General features: G+C 41.7%; 1 protein-coding gene across 2 annotated transcripts in view; it reads right to left on the bottom strand.

Annotated features, from left to right (window-relative positions):
* Nucleotides 1–3,284: 3,284 nt before the first annotated feature.
* The window catches only part of SUGCT (succinyl-CoA:glutarate-CoA transferase), a 312,163-nt gene continuing 297,629 nt past the window's right edge, over nucleotides 3,285–17,818 (bottom strand). For both annotated transcript variants that reach the window (XM_057431629.1, XM_057431630.1), the window contains one exon: nucleotides 3,285–3,622. In XM_057431629.1, coding sequence (XP_057287612.1) covers nucleotides 3,459–3,622 — 164 coding nt within the window. In that variant the 3' untranslated portion in view covers nucleotides 3,285–3,458. The remainder of the gene's footprint in view (nucleotides 3,623–17,818) is intronic.

The following is a 17,818-nucleotide window of genomic DNA, read 5'->3' on the forward strand; positions in this document are numbered from 1 at the left end:
CCAAAGGGGCTATGGACCATGGAGTCAGAACAGACATCAAAATGGAAACCTCCTTTTCCAATGGTGGTTATAGCTTCCTGGCAAACAGCTTTAGATGGGTTCAGCTCTGAACCAGACAACAGGTATGTCTTATATCTCTTTCTTCTTTCTTGTTTTTTAATAAAGAGAAGCTTTACATTAATAAAGTGATTAATACAGTGATGTGTAAATCAAGTCAAATTAAAGCAAATACCACACACACATCATGGCAGCACCAGCAGATTCCTTTCCAATTTAAGCAGTGAAAAACAAACATTCATTGCCAGAGGCAGCTGTGTAGTCATTCCTAACTACATCCCTTCCTTGAAATTGGAGGGATCTCAGTTTATGAGATCCAGAATCCCATGTGATGGTTGATTTCCAGTTTTGCAGTACAAGAGAAAACCATTTTGAAAGTACAAGAAGATTGTCAAAAAGCAATTGAACTCCAGAGACACGTATTCAAGAAGATTCTTGGGAAGAATGCAGTAAATTTTGTAAATATTCTTTTTCTTCACTGATTTGCTCATTTTTAAAGGAAAAGAGCACTATATAACAGCTTGGATATTATCAGGACAATTATTTAACTGTCTTCCAACTCACCCAAAATCAAAGGACTAAACCTTGTGAAAGGGCAAAATTTCATGACCAGATCTTGGAAGCTTTTTAGGCTCCCACACAGCCACCTATTTGAAGATTTAATTTATTTCTGACTTGAAGAAGAGTTAGCAACAGCCTGTGTGTGATTGTATAACACTGAAAAATGGTATCTGGATTTCTCCTACTGCAGTAAGTACTAGAGGTGAGACAAAATAACACCTCTGATTATCCCTTTAGGCATTTGGCTGTCAGCAACATAGCAGAGGGAAAACACTAAAAAAAGAAAAAGGGAAACACTGTTTGCGTGTGAACTCTGCACGAAATACATTATGGAGTTAATAGCCTGATATTCAGCTGATTTAAACCAGCATTGTTACGTTCAAGTCAAAGAAGCTCTGCCAATTTATTGTAGCTGGATATGTGGTGATTAGCTATTTCCATTGCCTGGAAAAGCACAGAAAAAAGTAATTTTTTAGAATCCTTGAACAAAACTGAGCAATATTTTGCTGTATTTTATGCATGTGTTTCTTTGAAATGGGAAGAAAATAGCCCTTAATGAAGTAAAACCAGCAAACGTGTTTGTGAATGTTATCTGACAGTACTAAATAGTTTTCGTTAGTAAACAAAGTTCAATTCAATCCCAGATTATCTGTTTTATGTGAAGCTGGATTCAAAACACTGCTTTTCTCATTAAGAAAAGGATGTTCCCCTTAGATTAAAAGGAAGGTGGACTACATCAAAACCTCTTCCAATCCAGTTTCAATTCTTCCCCTATGGTGTCCCTATTCTCAATTCAGACTTATTTCTGTATTTATTTTAGAAGTCACTCTTCCAGGATCTCATGATGTCTTTACCACATGGACGGAGTATGGAGTTTGGTGCCAGGAATGCAGTGCAAGAGGAAGAAAAAAAAGGGGAAAAAAAAAAAAAAGAAGATCTGAAAAAAACAGAATACAAAACCACAGAGAAAACAAGCAAACAAATGAACCAAAACACACTGGGCTTCAAAAATGAGCAACCACAGTGGGGTTCCACTGCAATTTGATTATGTAATAACTTCTTTTCTTCCCCCAGAAGGTAATGCAGAGTGGTGAAGTTCAAATGTAATACAGAGGATGTTGTTTGTTAGAGTGGAAGCAAAGTGACAAGCCAGTTCCATTGCCAGGCCCATTTCCGATACTTGAGAGAAATGCGGACATTGTGTGTTGAGTGTCAATTTGAGTTAGTTTTATTCAGCTCTAGGAACAGAAAGGCTTTGCCTCACCCCCAGGGTGCACACAACAAAGGCTAGGCCCTTCCCATAGGCTGAGTTTACTTTAGCTCTAAGTTATATACCGCGATAGAGGAGCATGGCCTGCCTTCTGTGAGTGGAGTACTGCCAAATTGGTTTGTGCAGAACAAATGACTCTTCTTTAATCTTTTCCTTGCTATTTGCCACGGATCAAAATCTTCCACCTTCCTGCAGTGCATGGTGCCCTGCTCTTCAGAGTGACCCTACTGCAGGATATGGTATTACTACATTTGAGGCAGGTTTGTCAACACTTGCCGTGTTTTAATCATGAGGGTGGGACTGAGTCAGAAGTTTTGCACAGATCTCAAATTGTGTTTTCTCCATAGTAGAAGATGCTTTGGATGGCAGCTAAAGGCAAAGATAGGGATTGCTACCTACTCACAGAACCAGACTGAGAAGTCTGGCAGGTCCTGGCATTTGACACTCAGCATGTGGTTTTGTGTGGATCGATGTTTAACCAACACTACCCTGGGCCTTCCTGAGTAAAATTACAAAAGACTATTCAATCATAGTTTGTCTCTCAACTAGTCTTGGAATAGGCTTGTTTCATAACTAAAGAACTGTGCCAATTTCAGCTTATTTCTGCTGGGACACGCTGGGACTGTCATGACCATGCAATGTAATATAAAGACGTACTGGTAATTTGGAATACCAGGGAACAGAAGTGAGTTTTGCAATTGTTACTCTGCCCGTGATTTATACCAGAGAAGAATAAAGTCTTCATGACTGTTCAAAGTCAATCAGATCAGTCACCAATTTGTAAATTTCTGGAGAAGAGAAGGCTGCGTGGAGACCTCATAGCAGCCTTCCAGTATCTGAAGGGGGCCTATAGGGATGCTGGGGAGGGACTCTTCATTAGGGACTGTAGTGACAGGACAAGGCGTAACGGGTTGAAACTTAAGCAGGGGAAGTTTAGGTTGGATATAAGGAGGAAATTCTTTCCTGTTAGGGTGGTGAGGCACTGGAATAGGTTGCCCAGGGAGGTTGTGAATGCTCCATCCCTGGCAGTGTTCAAGACCAGGCTGGACGAGGCCTTGGGTGATATGATTTAGCGTAAGGTGTCCCTGCCCATGGCAGGGGGGTTGGAACTAGATGATCTTAAGGACCACTCCAACCCTAACTATTCTATGATTCTATGATTGATTTTCCACTACAATAATTGTACAAGGCAGTTTTCTGCAAGTAGAAAGTCTAGCATACAGATTTTAAAGGTTCTGCTTCTTTTCACTAACATTATGCCTTTCTGGGGACAAACATTTTAGCAATTACTGTAATTATGATAAGAACTCCATTTCTCATATGAAGTACAGAAAACAAGTAGCCACACAGGACCGTATAGCTACATTTACCCTCCCACAAGAAAATCTTTCACGCAGACAGTACGAGATTGTTTATTTGATACATCAGTGTTAAAATCATACAAACACACATGGAAGAAAATTAGGAATTAAATTATGTCTTCTCTTTGAGTCCCATTAGGGGAGCTGAAGGGAGCAAAGAGAGGACAAAGTAAGGTGAACTCAGTGTGAAGGAATGTAGCTAATGTTCCTTATCTGACCTCATGCTGAGCCACAGCACCAGTGCGGAGCAGTTCTTCTATGGCATCATCCTCATACCCCAGTGTGCCTTTCAGTATCTCCAGTGTATGCTGTCCGACAAGAGGAGGTGGTTTCGGATGTGACATAGCAAAATCACTGTATCTGACACCTGGTCCTGTAAAAGAAGCAGAGGAGGGCAATCATTTTCAAAAGTTACTGCCCATATTTATATTGAAGTGTCTATGTTAGTTTAAAGGAAAGTATCTCGTTTTCACAGCAGTCTTATCACAGTCCTTACCACAGAAATGTTATATTCTGGAATTATAGACTACAAAAATTCCAGTTCTCAATAATGTAACAATAAGCAAGTTTTAAGTAGTTCACCTAATACAAAACTGCTGAACTTAGAATCTGCCCAATTTTAAGAAAACCTTCCTATTGTTCCAAGTGGTACATGTATGGGGGTACTCTGAGTCATAAGGCACATGAACAATAACAGGGTGACTGGTGGCAGCCAACATGGCTTCACTAAGGGCAAATTGTGCCTGACCAATCTGGTGGCCTTCTATGATGGGGCCATGGCACTGATGGATAAGGGAGGAGCAACTGACATCATCTACCTGGACTTGTGCAAGGCATTTGACACTGTCCCACACGACATCCTTGTCTCTAAATTGGCGAGGGATGGATGTGATGGATGGACGACTTGGTGGAAAAGGCATTGGCTGGCTGTTCACACTCAGAGAGTTGCGGTCAACGGCTCGATGTCCAAGTGGAGACCAGTGACGAGCAGTGCTCCTCAGGGATCGGTATTGGCACTGATGCTGTTTAACATCTTTGCTGGCAGCATGTATCAGCAGGACTGAGTGTGCCCTCAGCAAGTTTGCGGACAACACCAAGTTGTGTGGTGCAGTTCACACACTGGAGGGAAGGAATGCCATCCAGAGGGACCTTGACACACTTGAGAGGTGGGCTGATGGCAACCTCATTAAGTTCAACCAAGCCAAGCACAAGGTCCTGCATCTGGGTTGGGGCGATCCCAAGCACAAATACAGGCTGCCTGGAGACAGGCTGAGTTTGGCTTGTTCAGCCTGGAGAAGGCTCTAGGGAGACCATAGAGCAGCTCCCAGTACCTAAAGGGGCTGACAAATCTGGAGAGGGACTTCTTACAAGGGCCTGTAGTGACAAGACAAGGAGGAATGGCTTTAAACTGACAGAGAGGAGGTTTAGATTAAATGTTAGGCAGAAGCTCTTGCCTGTGAGGGTGCTGAGGCACTGGCACAGGGTGCCCAGAGAAGCTGTGGCTGCCCCATCCCTGGCAGTGTTCAAGGCCAGGTTGGACGGGGCTTGGAGCAACCTGCTCTGGTGGAAGGTGTCCCTGCCTGTGGCAGGGGATTGGAACTGGGTGAGCTTTAAGGTCCCTTCTGACCCAAATCATTCTGTGATTCCATAATTTTTAGTGGGACAGCTGATGGAACTGAGAGCATACATGCTCAGGTTTCTGAGGACTTCAAGCTAAGACTAACTGTGAAGCAGATTTCAATGACTTGGCTACACTGGAAAAAAGGTCTGACAATGCAGGGTGAAGTTCAGCAATGCCAATTGGAGGGAACTGCATTTAATTATACAAACAGAGGGCAGGGGACAAATAGCAAGGTAGCAGTAGCTAGGGATTATTCTAGATCACAAAGTTAGGATGAGTCAACAACATCATGCTGTTGTGAAAAAGGCAAGCGTCATACAGGCACATACAAACAAGAGATAAGCCTGCAGGACACATCGAATAATCTTTTTGCTCTAGTTAGAGCTGGCAGGTGGCAGCTGGAGCAGTGCCTAGTGTGGTGCTCCCACTGTACAGCCATCTGGAACACCTGAAGAGGTTCTAGAGGACGCCGACCTAAACAATCAGTGAAAACAGGACAGTCTGAACAAAGTGGGATTGTGGACTTAGAAGAGAAAGGAGAGGGAAAAATAGCTTTTGTCTTCAAATAATATATTAAAAAAGCCCAACCCAACCCAGCACAGAAATAACTGATTTAAATTGCAACAAAGGAACCTGAAGTGAGGTACTAGAAAATTATAAAAGAAAACATTTATAATGGCAGGGATAGAAAAATGCTGAAACAGGGCATACAAGGAGGTTGTGGAGTTCTTATTAGTCCGGTCTTCAGTAAAGAATTATTCAAACATAGCTGATTTTATGGCTCATCCCTGGGGCTTACTGATGGATCAGATGATCTCTCACAGTCCCTTTCACCCACTAATAGTCATCAAAGCTACGATACAGCTCACATCAGGGATAACTTTTCAATTAACTTATTCCTCTAATTCTACTCACTTTGAATACAGTTCAGTTTTCAGAGGAAATCTCAAGTGAGAGATCAGTACATTTTAAAGAGACAGGTGACATCACTAGGCAATATTTGTATTAATTCCTCTTGCTAGGACTGACTGAGGGCTGAACTGGCACTAGCGCAAGCCACAGGAATGGTCTATTTGTGCCAACTGAAATGCTTCTGAAGATGATTTCAGAGCAAAAATGCCCCTTAGAGATTTATTAGTCTAGAAATTCAACAAAGCCACAAAATGACTGGGCAATTTCTATTAAAAATTATACTAATATACAGGTATAAAGCAATCTTATTTCAGATGTGTGTATCTGAGACCTTTTTTATACTGAGACATCAGCAAACCTCAAAGGAACTAGTTTAGTAGCTATACTTCTCACTTGCTTCTGAACATTTTTGCTAGTATAAAAGCTGTGCCTCTCACCCTGGGAATTTTTGCAGTGATACGAAAAGACACAGAATAAAACCTCTAATGAGAGAAACCCAAAACTGACATTAAGTGTACAACAGGCATAGAATGCTTCACGCTCCCCAAAGAAAATTAATCTTACAAACTAGAGCATGCTAGAAAATTGCACAGCAATTATAAAACCAGTGTCTTCCTTGAGCTTTTATTGTCTGATGCATAATTCATCACGCTACTTTTCACTTTGATAGAGTTATAAAGTTATCTGCATGCATTCAAAGGAGCTACTTGCTAATGATCCATCATTAACGATTCTCTGTTCTTTCCTTGTGTAACTTCTACTTGGCTTCTGTGTCAATTAGGAGGGTGCAAAGCTTGCCAGTCAGGCTTCAGCAATCCCACGCTCCTACTGAACAACGCTCCAGGAAAGCAACCAGCAGAATGCTATGCAAATGCTAATTAAACACAACTGCCTTATGAGGAAACCATCCCTTGAGGCAGAAAGAGGTGAACTGCTTTAATTAAGGTCAGAAGCATTTGCATGTGGGTGAGTTACAGGGAGCCCTGCAGATGAAAACAGGCCTTTGCTAGGGTAGAAGCAGGGTTACTGGTTGGAAGAGGTAAGAGGGTGGAAGAGGTAAGACTGCAGTCACCTGGGCATCCTGGCTGTGAGCAGGACCCTATACTCAATTCAGCCATGTAGTTAAAGGGACACATGGTCACCTGAAAAAAAGCAATGAAGGAATGAGCAGTAGCTGTGATTTACTCTTGTCCTGTTAAATTAAAAGGAGCCTGTTTCTCTTTTTGATTTGATTCTCATTGCCAGTAATCCAAAGAGCGCTTTCACCACATTTAAATTCTGGGCTAATCTTCTTCCATTATTATTATCATCTTGACTTTGGCACATTGCTAAAACACATGCTGCGTACACCACGTAATGTACAAGAGTTAACAGTGCAACAATAAATCAAAATTTGTATCAGTTGCAACCACAATGGCAACTGTGCAAAGCACAGTATATAAATGTGGATAAAGGTAATAACCTTTGCTTTGTCCTAACAAATAACAGTCCTGCAGCTCTGTACAGCAGTCACAGGGTAACACTTTTTCTACAGCACAGGTTAGAGCATACTGAAGCAATCCAGCTCTCAAACCTACGTAGAGGGAATCAGGCCTGCGGACAGCCAAGCTCAGGCAAAGTAATGATTATTCATTATTATTCAAGTGGGACAAGGAAAAAAGAAATGGGAAGTTTGAGCTAATGCATGTGTACACATTCTGTTTGCAACATACCTACATTTGCAAGAAAGAGCAATGAGAAACCCAACCCCACTTGTTCATTAGTTCCACCCCAGCTCACAGAGTAGTTTATATACATGTAGAAATCAACTGAAAACCAACTGTATTGGGTTTGTACGCCAAGGTTTTGGTAGCAGTGGGGGGCATAGGGGAGCTATAGGGGTGGCTTCTGTGAGAAGCTGATAGAAGCTTCCCCCATGTCCAACAGAGCCACTATCAACTGGCCCCAAGACAGACTCATCCCTCGCCAACGCCAAGCCCATCAGCAATGGTGGCAGCACCTCTGGGAGAATGTATTTAAGAAGGGGGAAGAGTTACTGTGCTGGAGCAACTGCAGCCAGAGAGAGGAGTGAGAATGTGTGAGAGGAACAGCTCTGCAGACACCAAGGTCAGTGCAGGAGGAGGAGGAGGTGCTCCAGGTGCTGGAGCAGAGATTCCCCTGCAGCCAATGGTGATGCCCATAGTGAGGCAGGCTGTGCCCTTGCTGCCCATGGAGGACCCCACACTGGAGCAGTCTGTTCCTGAAAGACTGCACCCATGGAAGGGATCCATGCTGGAGCAGTTCATAAAGAACTGCAGCCCATGGGAAGGACTCACACGGAGAATTTTGTGGGGGACTGTCTGCTGTGAGGTACCCCACACTGGAGTAATTCTGAGTCTGTTTTGCCCATGACAGTAGCTGTGAATGATCTCCCTCCTTGTCCTTATACCGACCATGAGCCTTTTGTTATATTTTCTCACCCTACCTAGCAGGAGTGATAGAGCAGCTTTGGTGGGCACCTGGCATCCAGCCACAGTCAACCCACCACACAAATGAAACACTTGTGCCTCTTCCAGTAACACGGTGTTGCTACATAACAGTTTTGCAATTTCAATGAAGTATCATCAACAGTCAACAGAGATGGCCCAGAGCCAATACATTTGGACCCAGATCCCATATATGGTACAGGTCAAGTGTTCGGAGCATGCAGTCAGATGGTTATGAAACTGGCCTAAAGGAGGATCAGCAGGAAACAAGCAGTGACTTTTAAGGCAATGAAAAGGAAAACAATAAAGAATAAATCAGCAAGAGGAGTTTCATGGCTACCATGAAGGATATTTGAGAATTATAAGTCATGTGTGCAGGGATATGTTACCAGGATTAGACCAGGGAGACTTCATTTTGAATGTTTGGTCTCTTCCCTTTGGAAGAGATTGACTTCTGTCAGTCTGCTATTCATAGCTGAGAAGATGGGGTGCCTGAGCACACAGTACAGCCCAGCTTGGCTACACTGCCTTTATACCAGGCTTCTTCCCCTTGATGGACATAAAGTAGAAAAGAACACACAGACAAGAAAGCACATTTAAAAGTCCTACGAGTACAAGTAGTGCACACAGGCTTCAAGAAAATCTCCAGAATAAACGATGCACTTCATCTTAACTAGGGAACTCCCACATTTTTCTATTTCTTACCACAGATCTGAAAGTTTGGGAGCTTGGGGGACTTTTCAGGAATCTATTTAATTGCTGGTAAAAATCCTTCCTTTTTGCATTACATTAGAGCTGCTGATTTACCTTTAAAGAACAACTCGTAATAGATTTGGAAAAAAGCAATTAAGGAGATAATATTCAAAGACTTGCTCCTCCTTCCCTCACTGCAGCTTCCACTTCCTCCCCCACTTAGAGCACAGCCACACAAAGTGTTCACTTGGCATCCAGCACAGCTGAGAGGGTGGAAAACTTTGGCAGGATAAGTAGGAATGAGTAACTGAGAGTGGAGCGGATGGGCAAACTTTTTCAAATGGTAATAAAATAAAGTAAACCTTCTTCTAGGTGCCATGCAAACACAGCTATAACTAAATCAGTAAACAGGAGTAGTAAACAGTAAAATCACCAGGGCAGGAAATAGTGTCGATGCTAGAAATATCTACAAGCCATCTGTTTACCTTTTCTCTTTTGGCCAATGGTCTCTGCCATGAGAGAGCTATAAGGACCATCCAGCATCACAAGAGGAGAGAATGTAGAGTGAAGTATTGTGGGGAGAATGAATTGAAAGGCAGAGCATAAATCTAGTTCATGTGTGATAGCCATAGATGGGCGTTTGAAAATCAGGCAACTTTTGAACCCACACTTCGGCATTCAAAGCATCCATGACATAATTCTTAAACCCCTTTGCCAAGCACATTTATAAAAGTACTTTCTTACCTGAAGCTGCATATATAGAAATGCATTAAAAAAAAAAACCAACATTTTATGTATTTCCTATCAACCAACATCCTGGATATAATCAGTGCAAATACCACTCAACATTTATATAATGCTTTACGTTTTCAAAGTGTCACCATACTGACTGTACCTAATTAATCTTGCATGAGTGCTGGAGTAAAGGAAATCATTTAGCAGTCACTCTGGTTGCATATTTGAGAGTAATCCCGCATAATTGCACCGTTCAAACAATGCAATTTTGTGAGAGGACTTTTGGCACCAAAAAGCTGTGAGAAAGTTGCAGTAAGGTGGTGTCTACTGCTTCCCACAGGTACTGCTTCACAATGCTCAAAATGTGGCCTAACTTTTTTGTCCAGACTCATACGGCCCCACTCCTTCCCGAAACCCCCAAAGACCTTAAAAGAAAATTCAAAGACAGGAAGGAAGATGACTAGAAAGAATACCCAGAGGTAGCAATTTTAAAGAACCATAAATTCCCTAGGTAATAATCTGTAGCTCCGTTTCCTAAGGAAACAAGTTTACGTGTCTGTGCTGTCTTTCTAATCATCTGTTTGTCTGCCTTGTCCGCACCACACACAGTAACTTCCAAACCTGTCAATCTTGACAGAAGTGTAGAAATCCCAAGGAAAATTAAGTTCTTACCACTGTTGTGAAAATTGGCAACTGCTGAAGGACAGACACCCAAATTACTGCCCTGATGACATTAAAAAACCCCAAAGAACGCAGCTGTTATATATTCTTATTGGCCGCAAATGGCTCACCAGGAAGTACAGAGAGAGTTCTGTAAGAGTCACCTAGCAGATAGTGTCCTTCACTGGAGAGACAAGGTATAAAGAACATGAGGAAAGTTCAAAAGTTATTATAAGGATTACATATACAGTTTGTAGAGGATGTAAGTCTGAAGGAAAACAGTATCTAGTTCCAGTGTTCATGGAACAACTTCTAGGCATCTTTCCTTCAGTGCTGTGGAAGATGTACTCAGGCTGTGCAAACCCCAAGTAAGGAAATGAAGAGACTTCTAGCTTAACATAAATTGTTCTTGCAGGAAGGAGCTGAAGAACTAGATGGCAAAGAAGAGTAACTAGGAGAAGCCCTGCAAAACTCTAAAAGGAAAAACATACAGAGGCAAGCCTAAAGTACTGAAAATCCAAGATAAAACCATGATTTGTCTCAACTCATAATCCAATCAGTACAAAGCTCAATATATAATCCCACCACATGAGATGTGTTAACCACGAAATGTGTACCTAATGCAGAAGTTATGGGTGAGGCTGAAAGGGCTGTGCTAGGCAGGAGGTCAGGCTATATGATCATACTAAGTATTTCTGGGCACAGAACATATGAATTTCACAAATGTCCATAAGCAAAACTGTTCCCATACACAGGGCTGGGGTTAACACGGCCTACCTGAATCCCCTTCTGACACGTAGCAGGTCAAACCACACATTGTTTCAGGTAGACATCTTTATTGTAAACCCAAATGTCTTAGTTACTGTATCTTAAGGAGAGTAATTCACGAGAAGTACGAAACCTAATGTGGAACATGAAAAATCACAACGCTACCTGAAACAAGCCTCTTGTAAGGACAGAGAATTGCCCCATTGCAACACGCTCACATGGTCGTGGAAGCTGAATCATGCCCCCAGCTGTGAAGGAAGGCAAGAAGCTCCTCCGGTCCCTCCTACTGAGCCTGGTGAAAACTATTTACAAGCCCTGTGCCTTGTGGTTAGTATGACCCTGCATGCTGGAATAAGACACGCTAGCCAACCCAGAAAGTGCCTGTGTCTCCTCAGTACACCAATTTGTTCTTTCCTGTGTCCTGTCTCCAGCTAGATTCTCCAGCTCTTCAGAGACCCCCAAAGTAATCCTCTTGGCCAGCTGTGCATCATCAGAGTGGGAGCAGATGAGTTCTTCCTTGCAGATGAGCTATTCTTTACACTTCAGGCGACGAGCTGAAGCCAGAATACCTGAAGTTGATTCAAATCTTTTGATTCAGGGATGCAAAACTATGCACACTGAAGAACATACACAGCCTGATCCTTTATTAAACCCTAAGGGTGGGTATAATTTTCTCTCCAATCACTTGCTAAAGCGGCACTCTCCAGGGTAGGAGGCTGGTAAAAATAACTAAACTGGTAAAAGTAACTACAAATTCAAAACTTTGGGGCCTTCTTTTAACACAAATTTGAAAGAATTTTCAAAACACTCTCCTAAGCAACTCTTAAAACTGCGTTTATTGTTCGCAAACACCCTACAAGTTTCACAAGTCTCATCTTCCACCTCCTAGGGAACATTTTTCTGTGGCCTGTCCTTGGAGTCTTTGCCTAGTTATTTCTGTGCCCCTCTGTAGACGTGGAAATCAGAACAGGGCACAGATTATTGCAGAGAAGAAAAAGCATTTTTCTACGTCCCCTTTTATACCTCTAAAGAGTGGACCAGCTCTGTTCAGTACACCCTGTAATGGGAATTTACGTTAAGTCGGTTATTTGTGATGCTTCCAATCATTCTTCTCTAGCCAGAACTGTCAGTTCCACAGGTCTACCTGGCATTCCTGTCTGATGGTATTAAAATCTGCTGTAACAGCTCCTTTGGCAGCAACAGCTGATAGCCAGAATAGAAAGTGAGCTGGGTGGCAAATGGTTTATGACAGAAGCAGCCTATCACACTGTTTTGCTTTAGTTCCCTAACCTCACCACAACCCATCTGTATACTAGTACCGATGATTTATTAATTTATTTAGGATGATTAATATGCTACAACATCCATCTTAGCCTGTTAAGAGACTGAGAAATTAAACCCTTCATCAATTCACCTGTAGCAAAACTATTTTCAATCACTTCTTAAGACTTTTACATTGACTGATTTTTCCTCAACAATCCCTTGTTTTAGCCCAAGGATTAGGTCTCAGAAGAGGTGTAATGTTATAAAAAAGGCAAAGATCAGACGTGTAGTTAGATGTCAAATTATGCATCTGTCATGTGCTGTATTCATATTGCCATGCACATTCATTCTGCACATCTTCAGACTGTTCCTCTGTGGCCATAATACGCAGGCATAAAAACCTTCACATTTGGAAAATTCAACAGTCGGATGATACTTTCTTGCCTGGTTAGTGACCCACACCAAGTAAGTATCTGCTGAGCGAGTATTAAAATAATGGAAAAAGCCATCAGCAGCAGCACAGGCAAGGAAATTGTGGTGGCTGAAATACTTCAGCACAGAAGACAGCCAGGTAACTGTGTTTGAGCACCATGGAAATATTTGGAACTCGATTCTCAAGCAAGGCATCTGTGATTAAGTAGGGCTGAGCACTATGCACAGCCTGATCACTCTTCCAAAAGCTCTCCCACTCCACCCTCCATTTACTTCTGCAGTCCCTTGTGCAGCAGAATGAGGCCAGTTCCAGTGCACGGGGACTTTCCCTGGCAAAGGAAGATGGGAAGGGATTTGATACTTTGTTTTGGATTACTTGAAGAACTGCAAATTACATTTTTAGCTCTTTTTGGGTGAGGTGCCCAGACTCCTTGAGGCATAGGCTACTAAAAATGCTGGCTGGGTTTTGAAAAGCACTGTGCAATCTGGGACAGCTCTGTTTTTGAGTGTCATACTTGAGACATCTTTAAAGGGGCCCAGTTTCCAGAAAAAGCTGAGGACATCTGAAAATCTTCCTCTTTCAGGACGTCTCAATTTGACTGTGCAGAGACATCTGGTATTCAAAGCAGACAAGAAGAGCGAGCATCCCTTCACTGAACAGGGGAAAGTAAAACTCTGCATACACATATAACTCCTTTTAGCCACTTTTTTCTTTTTTTCTATTTCCTATTTAAGAGCAATCATCAGGTTAATCTTAAATTCTTTAAAGCGAAACAGAGTGCTTAAATTGGAGTCTGGGAGTGAGAACAGATAGAGGGCACACAGCAGATTAGGTTGGTTTATTCCACTGATTAATAAATGACAGTTTGATCAGCTCTGTCTCAGTGTGAAGGACTGGGAACAGCTTTATGGCTTTCCATTGTCTGCTGCCAATCCCTGACATGTGATATTCAGCTCATCAGTTTTCAAATATCAAAGCAGTGTGGGGCAGGGGAAAGCCGTTTCAAATGAGGAAGCCTTCAGTTTGGTTTCTGGTTGTGCAGGCATGCCAATGTGAGCATGTGTATGGCAGTTAAGTATAGGCTGGTTCTGGATCTAAGTTCTTGTGGTTTCTGGTATTTGCCAGCCTTTACTCCATCAGAAGGATTTCAGTGTTGTGTTCTACGATGGGCAAAAGAGTCAGAAATCATCTCTCCTCACCCACAAAGACTAGAGTAGGATTAAGAAACAGAAATTGAAGTCAGACACACCCACGAAGAGGAATGAGGCACAAGGTTAGGAAGCCATCCAAAGCTCAGCTGCCCGGCCCCTCACTAAACTAAACAAAACTAAACTAAAAAGTGTCTCCCTTTGCTCAAGAAAGCACTGAAAACCTGGGTAATAAAAGCTAAAGTCTGATTGAAGCCAGCCATGCCTAAGCAATATCCCACCATACATGTGTGCTGATTAGTTTTGCTAAAATATTTCCCCATTCTCTTTTTTTCCACCTCTAATACGTCGGCTCTTTCCTTTAGGTCCCCTTTAAACTGCAAAGCAAAATGCTTTTACTGACATGGTTTGTAATTTTGAAGCCCGAATCGTAAGCAGCAGGTGCTTAGTTTTAAAGGAATTTTTCCATCCCTGCCTGTCTGGGAGCATCAGTAGCACCTCCCTCCTACACAGCCCCTCACCTTTGATCCTTTGCCATTTGTACTTGTGGATTTTCATTTACTGTATTCCTTCTGCTTTCCATGATCTGCTTTTTCACTGCAAACCCTTCAACCTCTCCTCTCCTTTCTTCTACCTCATACGATTGGCAAGTGTTGTATCCTGAAAATCCTTATGAAATATGAAGGGCCTTGATGCCTCTGGCCTTGCTATTTCTGACTTCATTTTCAGCAGTGCTGTGTCTATTTTATACTGCAGAGACAATTTGAAAGGGCCTTAGTGTGGCTGTAAATATTTGCATCACCAGAACAATTGTATTTTAATCGACAGAGGTGCTGTCGGCACAAAATCGGCACAAAAAATCCCGGAACCAAAGTAACAGTTGGTTTTGCTACATACAATTAGTTGTGTTGGAACCAGCCTGTGTGTGGGCACTTCTGTTCCACACTAACAGGTTTTGTTTCCATTTAATTTTGGCTTTTTGGTTAATCCGATTTTAGCTAATTTTCTCTTAGAATTTCCCATTTTCAGTTAACGTAAATGATTTCATACAGGAGCAATCCCAAGCAAAATCCAAGGGAAAAGCGTCCACGTTCAGTTTGCAATGATGTCTCTAAAAAGGTGGATTCGAAGTAGCTGGGTCCAGTTGGTGGGAAAAACGGGATTTACATCCTAGCATTAGAACTACAGATGCTGTATTAAGTGAATGCCTGTTCTGCCTTGGTGCTCCTAAACACAGTACCATTTGACAAAGCCTAATCATCAGTTGTTTCTTATACACAGGAATGCATCCCCCCAGTTTGTGTTGTAGTCTTCCAACTGTAGGTGTATCTGGCTATTAAATAACAGTTTCTTTTAATCTTCATTTGCCTTCCTATTGCCTATTAGATACACACGCATATTGGTATGTAGCTTTTGCTCAAAAAATAATGACATGCTGCAGAAACGACCATAACCTTTTTCTCTCTTAACTTGACATGAATTTGACTGAAAACTCTGCTTTCTAAAATACGAATCCACATTGAGCAGCAGTAAATTACCAGGGCTCACATAGCCTTCTCCTAACTAAATTTTAATTGAGTTTTCCATTCTTAACAAGGCAACCCAATTCCAGAAAGTCATACCAGCCATTTCCTTAATCCACAAAGCTCAGAGGCTATCTTCTGCACCGACAGCATGCAAAAATGTTTAATGCTAACACAAATACCTTACATAGATTATTCCGATTCTCAGGCTGATTTCTAAGCCAGCTGTTCTCTGCCTGATTCAATGTGCAGATTTCATTTAAAAACACAGAATATTCCCTGGTTACCTGCCATATAACTAGATCTTACAGGTGTAGGGCATGTTTGTAATGCTTGTTCATTCACTTGCAGGAAAAAAAAAACACCATAAAATACTTTGTGTAGCTTTCCTGGATTCTAATGTTTTCTCCCCAACTTTCAGATACTGTATCAACTGAAGAATGCCAGGAATTACTTCATGCTTTATGTATGTACCTGTTACAGATTAGATCCATTAATTTCAAAGCCAGCTGCTATTTTTGCTTCAAGTAATCAATGGTACACTTTTTAAATATATATACACATAAAAGAACTGCTTTCTATGACATACAAACTTAAATCTACCTTGATTGTAGATTTATTACTGCTGTGTTCTTTTCCACTTAAGTAGGGTAACTAGCTTCCTGCTCCTCCCGGGGTTTATTCTCTGTATAGCGATTTTGACAAATAAGCAACATCAAATACAAAAGAAAATGATAAAATACAAGAAACTCATCAGAAGAAACTAATAATCATCTAATAGTAAGGTCAACTGCAGTACAGACTGCAGAGTTGGGAATCCAGACAGATGGATTTGGCTTCTTGCTCTATCACCAATCAACTCTGTGATCACAGGCAAATCACGTTCCCTTGCTATATCCTTATATTTCCTGTACAGTTGTGTTAGCTTTGCCTATTCAGATTATAAAACGTTAGAGACTGGCCTTGTCTCTTACTATTTGTTTATACAGCGTCTGACACAATGGGCCCCACTTTGTATTGGAATGAAATACAAATAACAATTTTCTGTTATCCTGTCTCCCAGAGCTGCTTCAGAGGAGCATGAACCACTGTCCCAAGTCATATCTGATAAATTGTGCATTAGTCTGTTGCGGGAGAGATTTCTTTCTAATCCGAAATCCATCTGTCTTGCTGCACTGCAAGTGATAGTTTCTGGGCAGAGAGCATACTAATTGCAGGATTAAACTCTTAGCTAACTCTTGGGTGGAAACTGTTTCCCATAATGTGGCAGAAAACACATGTTGGTTTCTGTCTGCAAATCCTTGAACATCATAGCCCTAGTCTTGACTGGGATATTCAGGTTCTCTATTAAACCATGTCTGTGCAATATAATTGAATTAAAATTAATAATTACCTATCAAAAAATATCATTGAGATTTTAGTGGCTCCAGTACTGCTTAGCCTTGGTTTAGTTTCTCTTTGAAGGCACAGACAATTATGTTGAATGTAAGGAGTCCTGCACCTTCTCCAAATTAGTAGCACACAAGCTTAGAGCTGAAAAGCTAATTATAATTTTGGTTAAGCATCTTGGGATCCTTTTAATTTTACAAATGCAAAGAGATTGGAAACTTTTGAAATCTGAAGTACATCTTTGTATATAACATTTCACTGCAATATCTCTCATTTCTGTGGATGTGCACACTGTTTATTATTCACTGAGGTGAACAACTGACACTACTGATGTGACACAGACCCCATGCGAGAAACAGCTGGACCCCAACATCTTTTCTTCCCATGGGTACATAGAGGAGGCAGATACCAGACACAAATGTGGAGGAAATCTTTCCAAAATCATTCTGCTTACCTTCTTAGCCTTTCTGGCTCTCCAGCCACAAGCCATCCTGCTAACAGAATACTAAAGTACCCATATTGTCAAAATGTACTGAAAATGCTGGAGACAACCCCATTTTTCAAGAAAAGCTAGACTGTTCGATGAAGTAACTTGTTTTATTCTCATTTTTTAAGGTTGTAGTTGCAGTGCAACCACGAGACACCCCAGGCTGTACCTCCCAGTCAAGAGTTCCCCAGTATATTTGGCAATATTTGAATCAAATCCCCAGTGCCAGAAAGCATTAGGAAACCTAAGAGCAAAGTTAGCTGGGTGAGGAGGGTGAATGGAGCAGGGCAAGATATGCAGTACAGTGCAGCAAGAGATGCTTTTTACGTTCAGGAGTTCAGAAAACGAGATTTTTGTGTGGGAAAACACAATTCTACTAGAGCATGGCATTAAGGATTCTAGAGGGTTCTAAAACTTCTGTTCCCAGCACCTTCTAACTCCTCTCTGCTATTATCCTAAGGTGGCCTAGCCA

This window comes from Pezoporus wallicus, unplaced genomic scaffold, assembly GCF_028554395.1.
Source record: "Pezoporus wallicus isolate ANWC-B61680 ecotype Strahan unplaced genomic scaffold, APGP_CSIRO_Pwel_v1 scaffold_11491, whole genome shotgun sequence".
NCBI lineage: Eukaryota > Metazoa > Chordata > Aves > Psittaciformes > Psittacidae > Pezoporus > Pezoporus wallicus.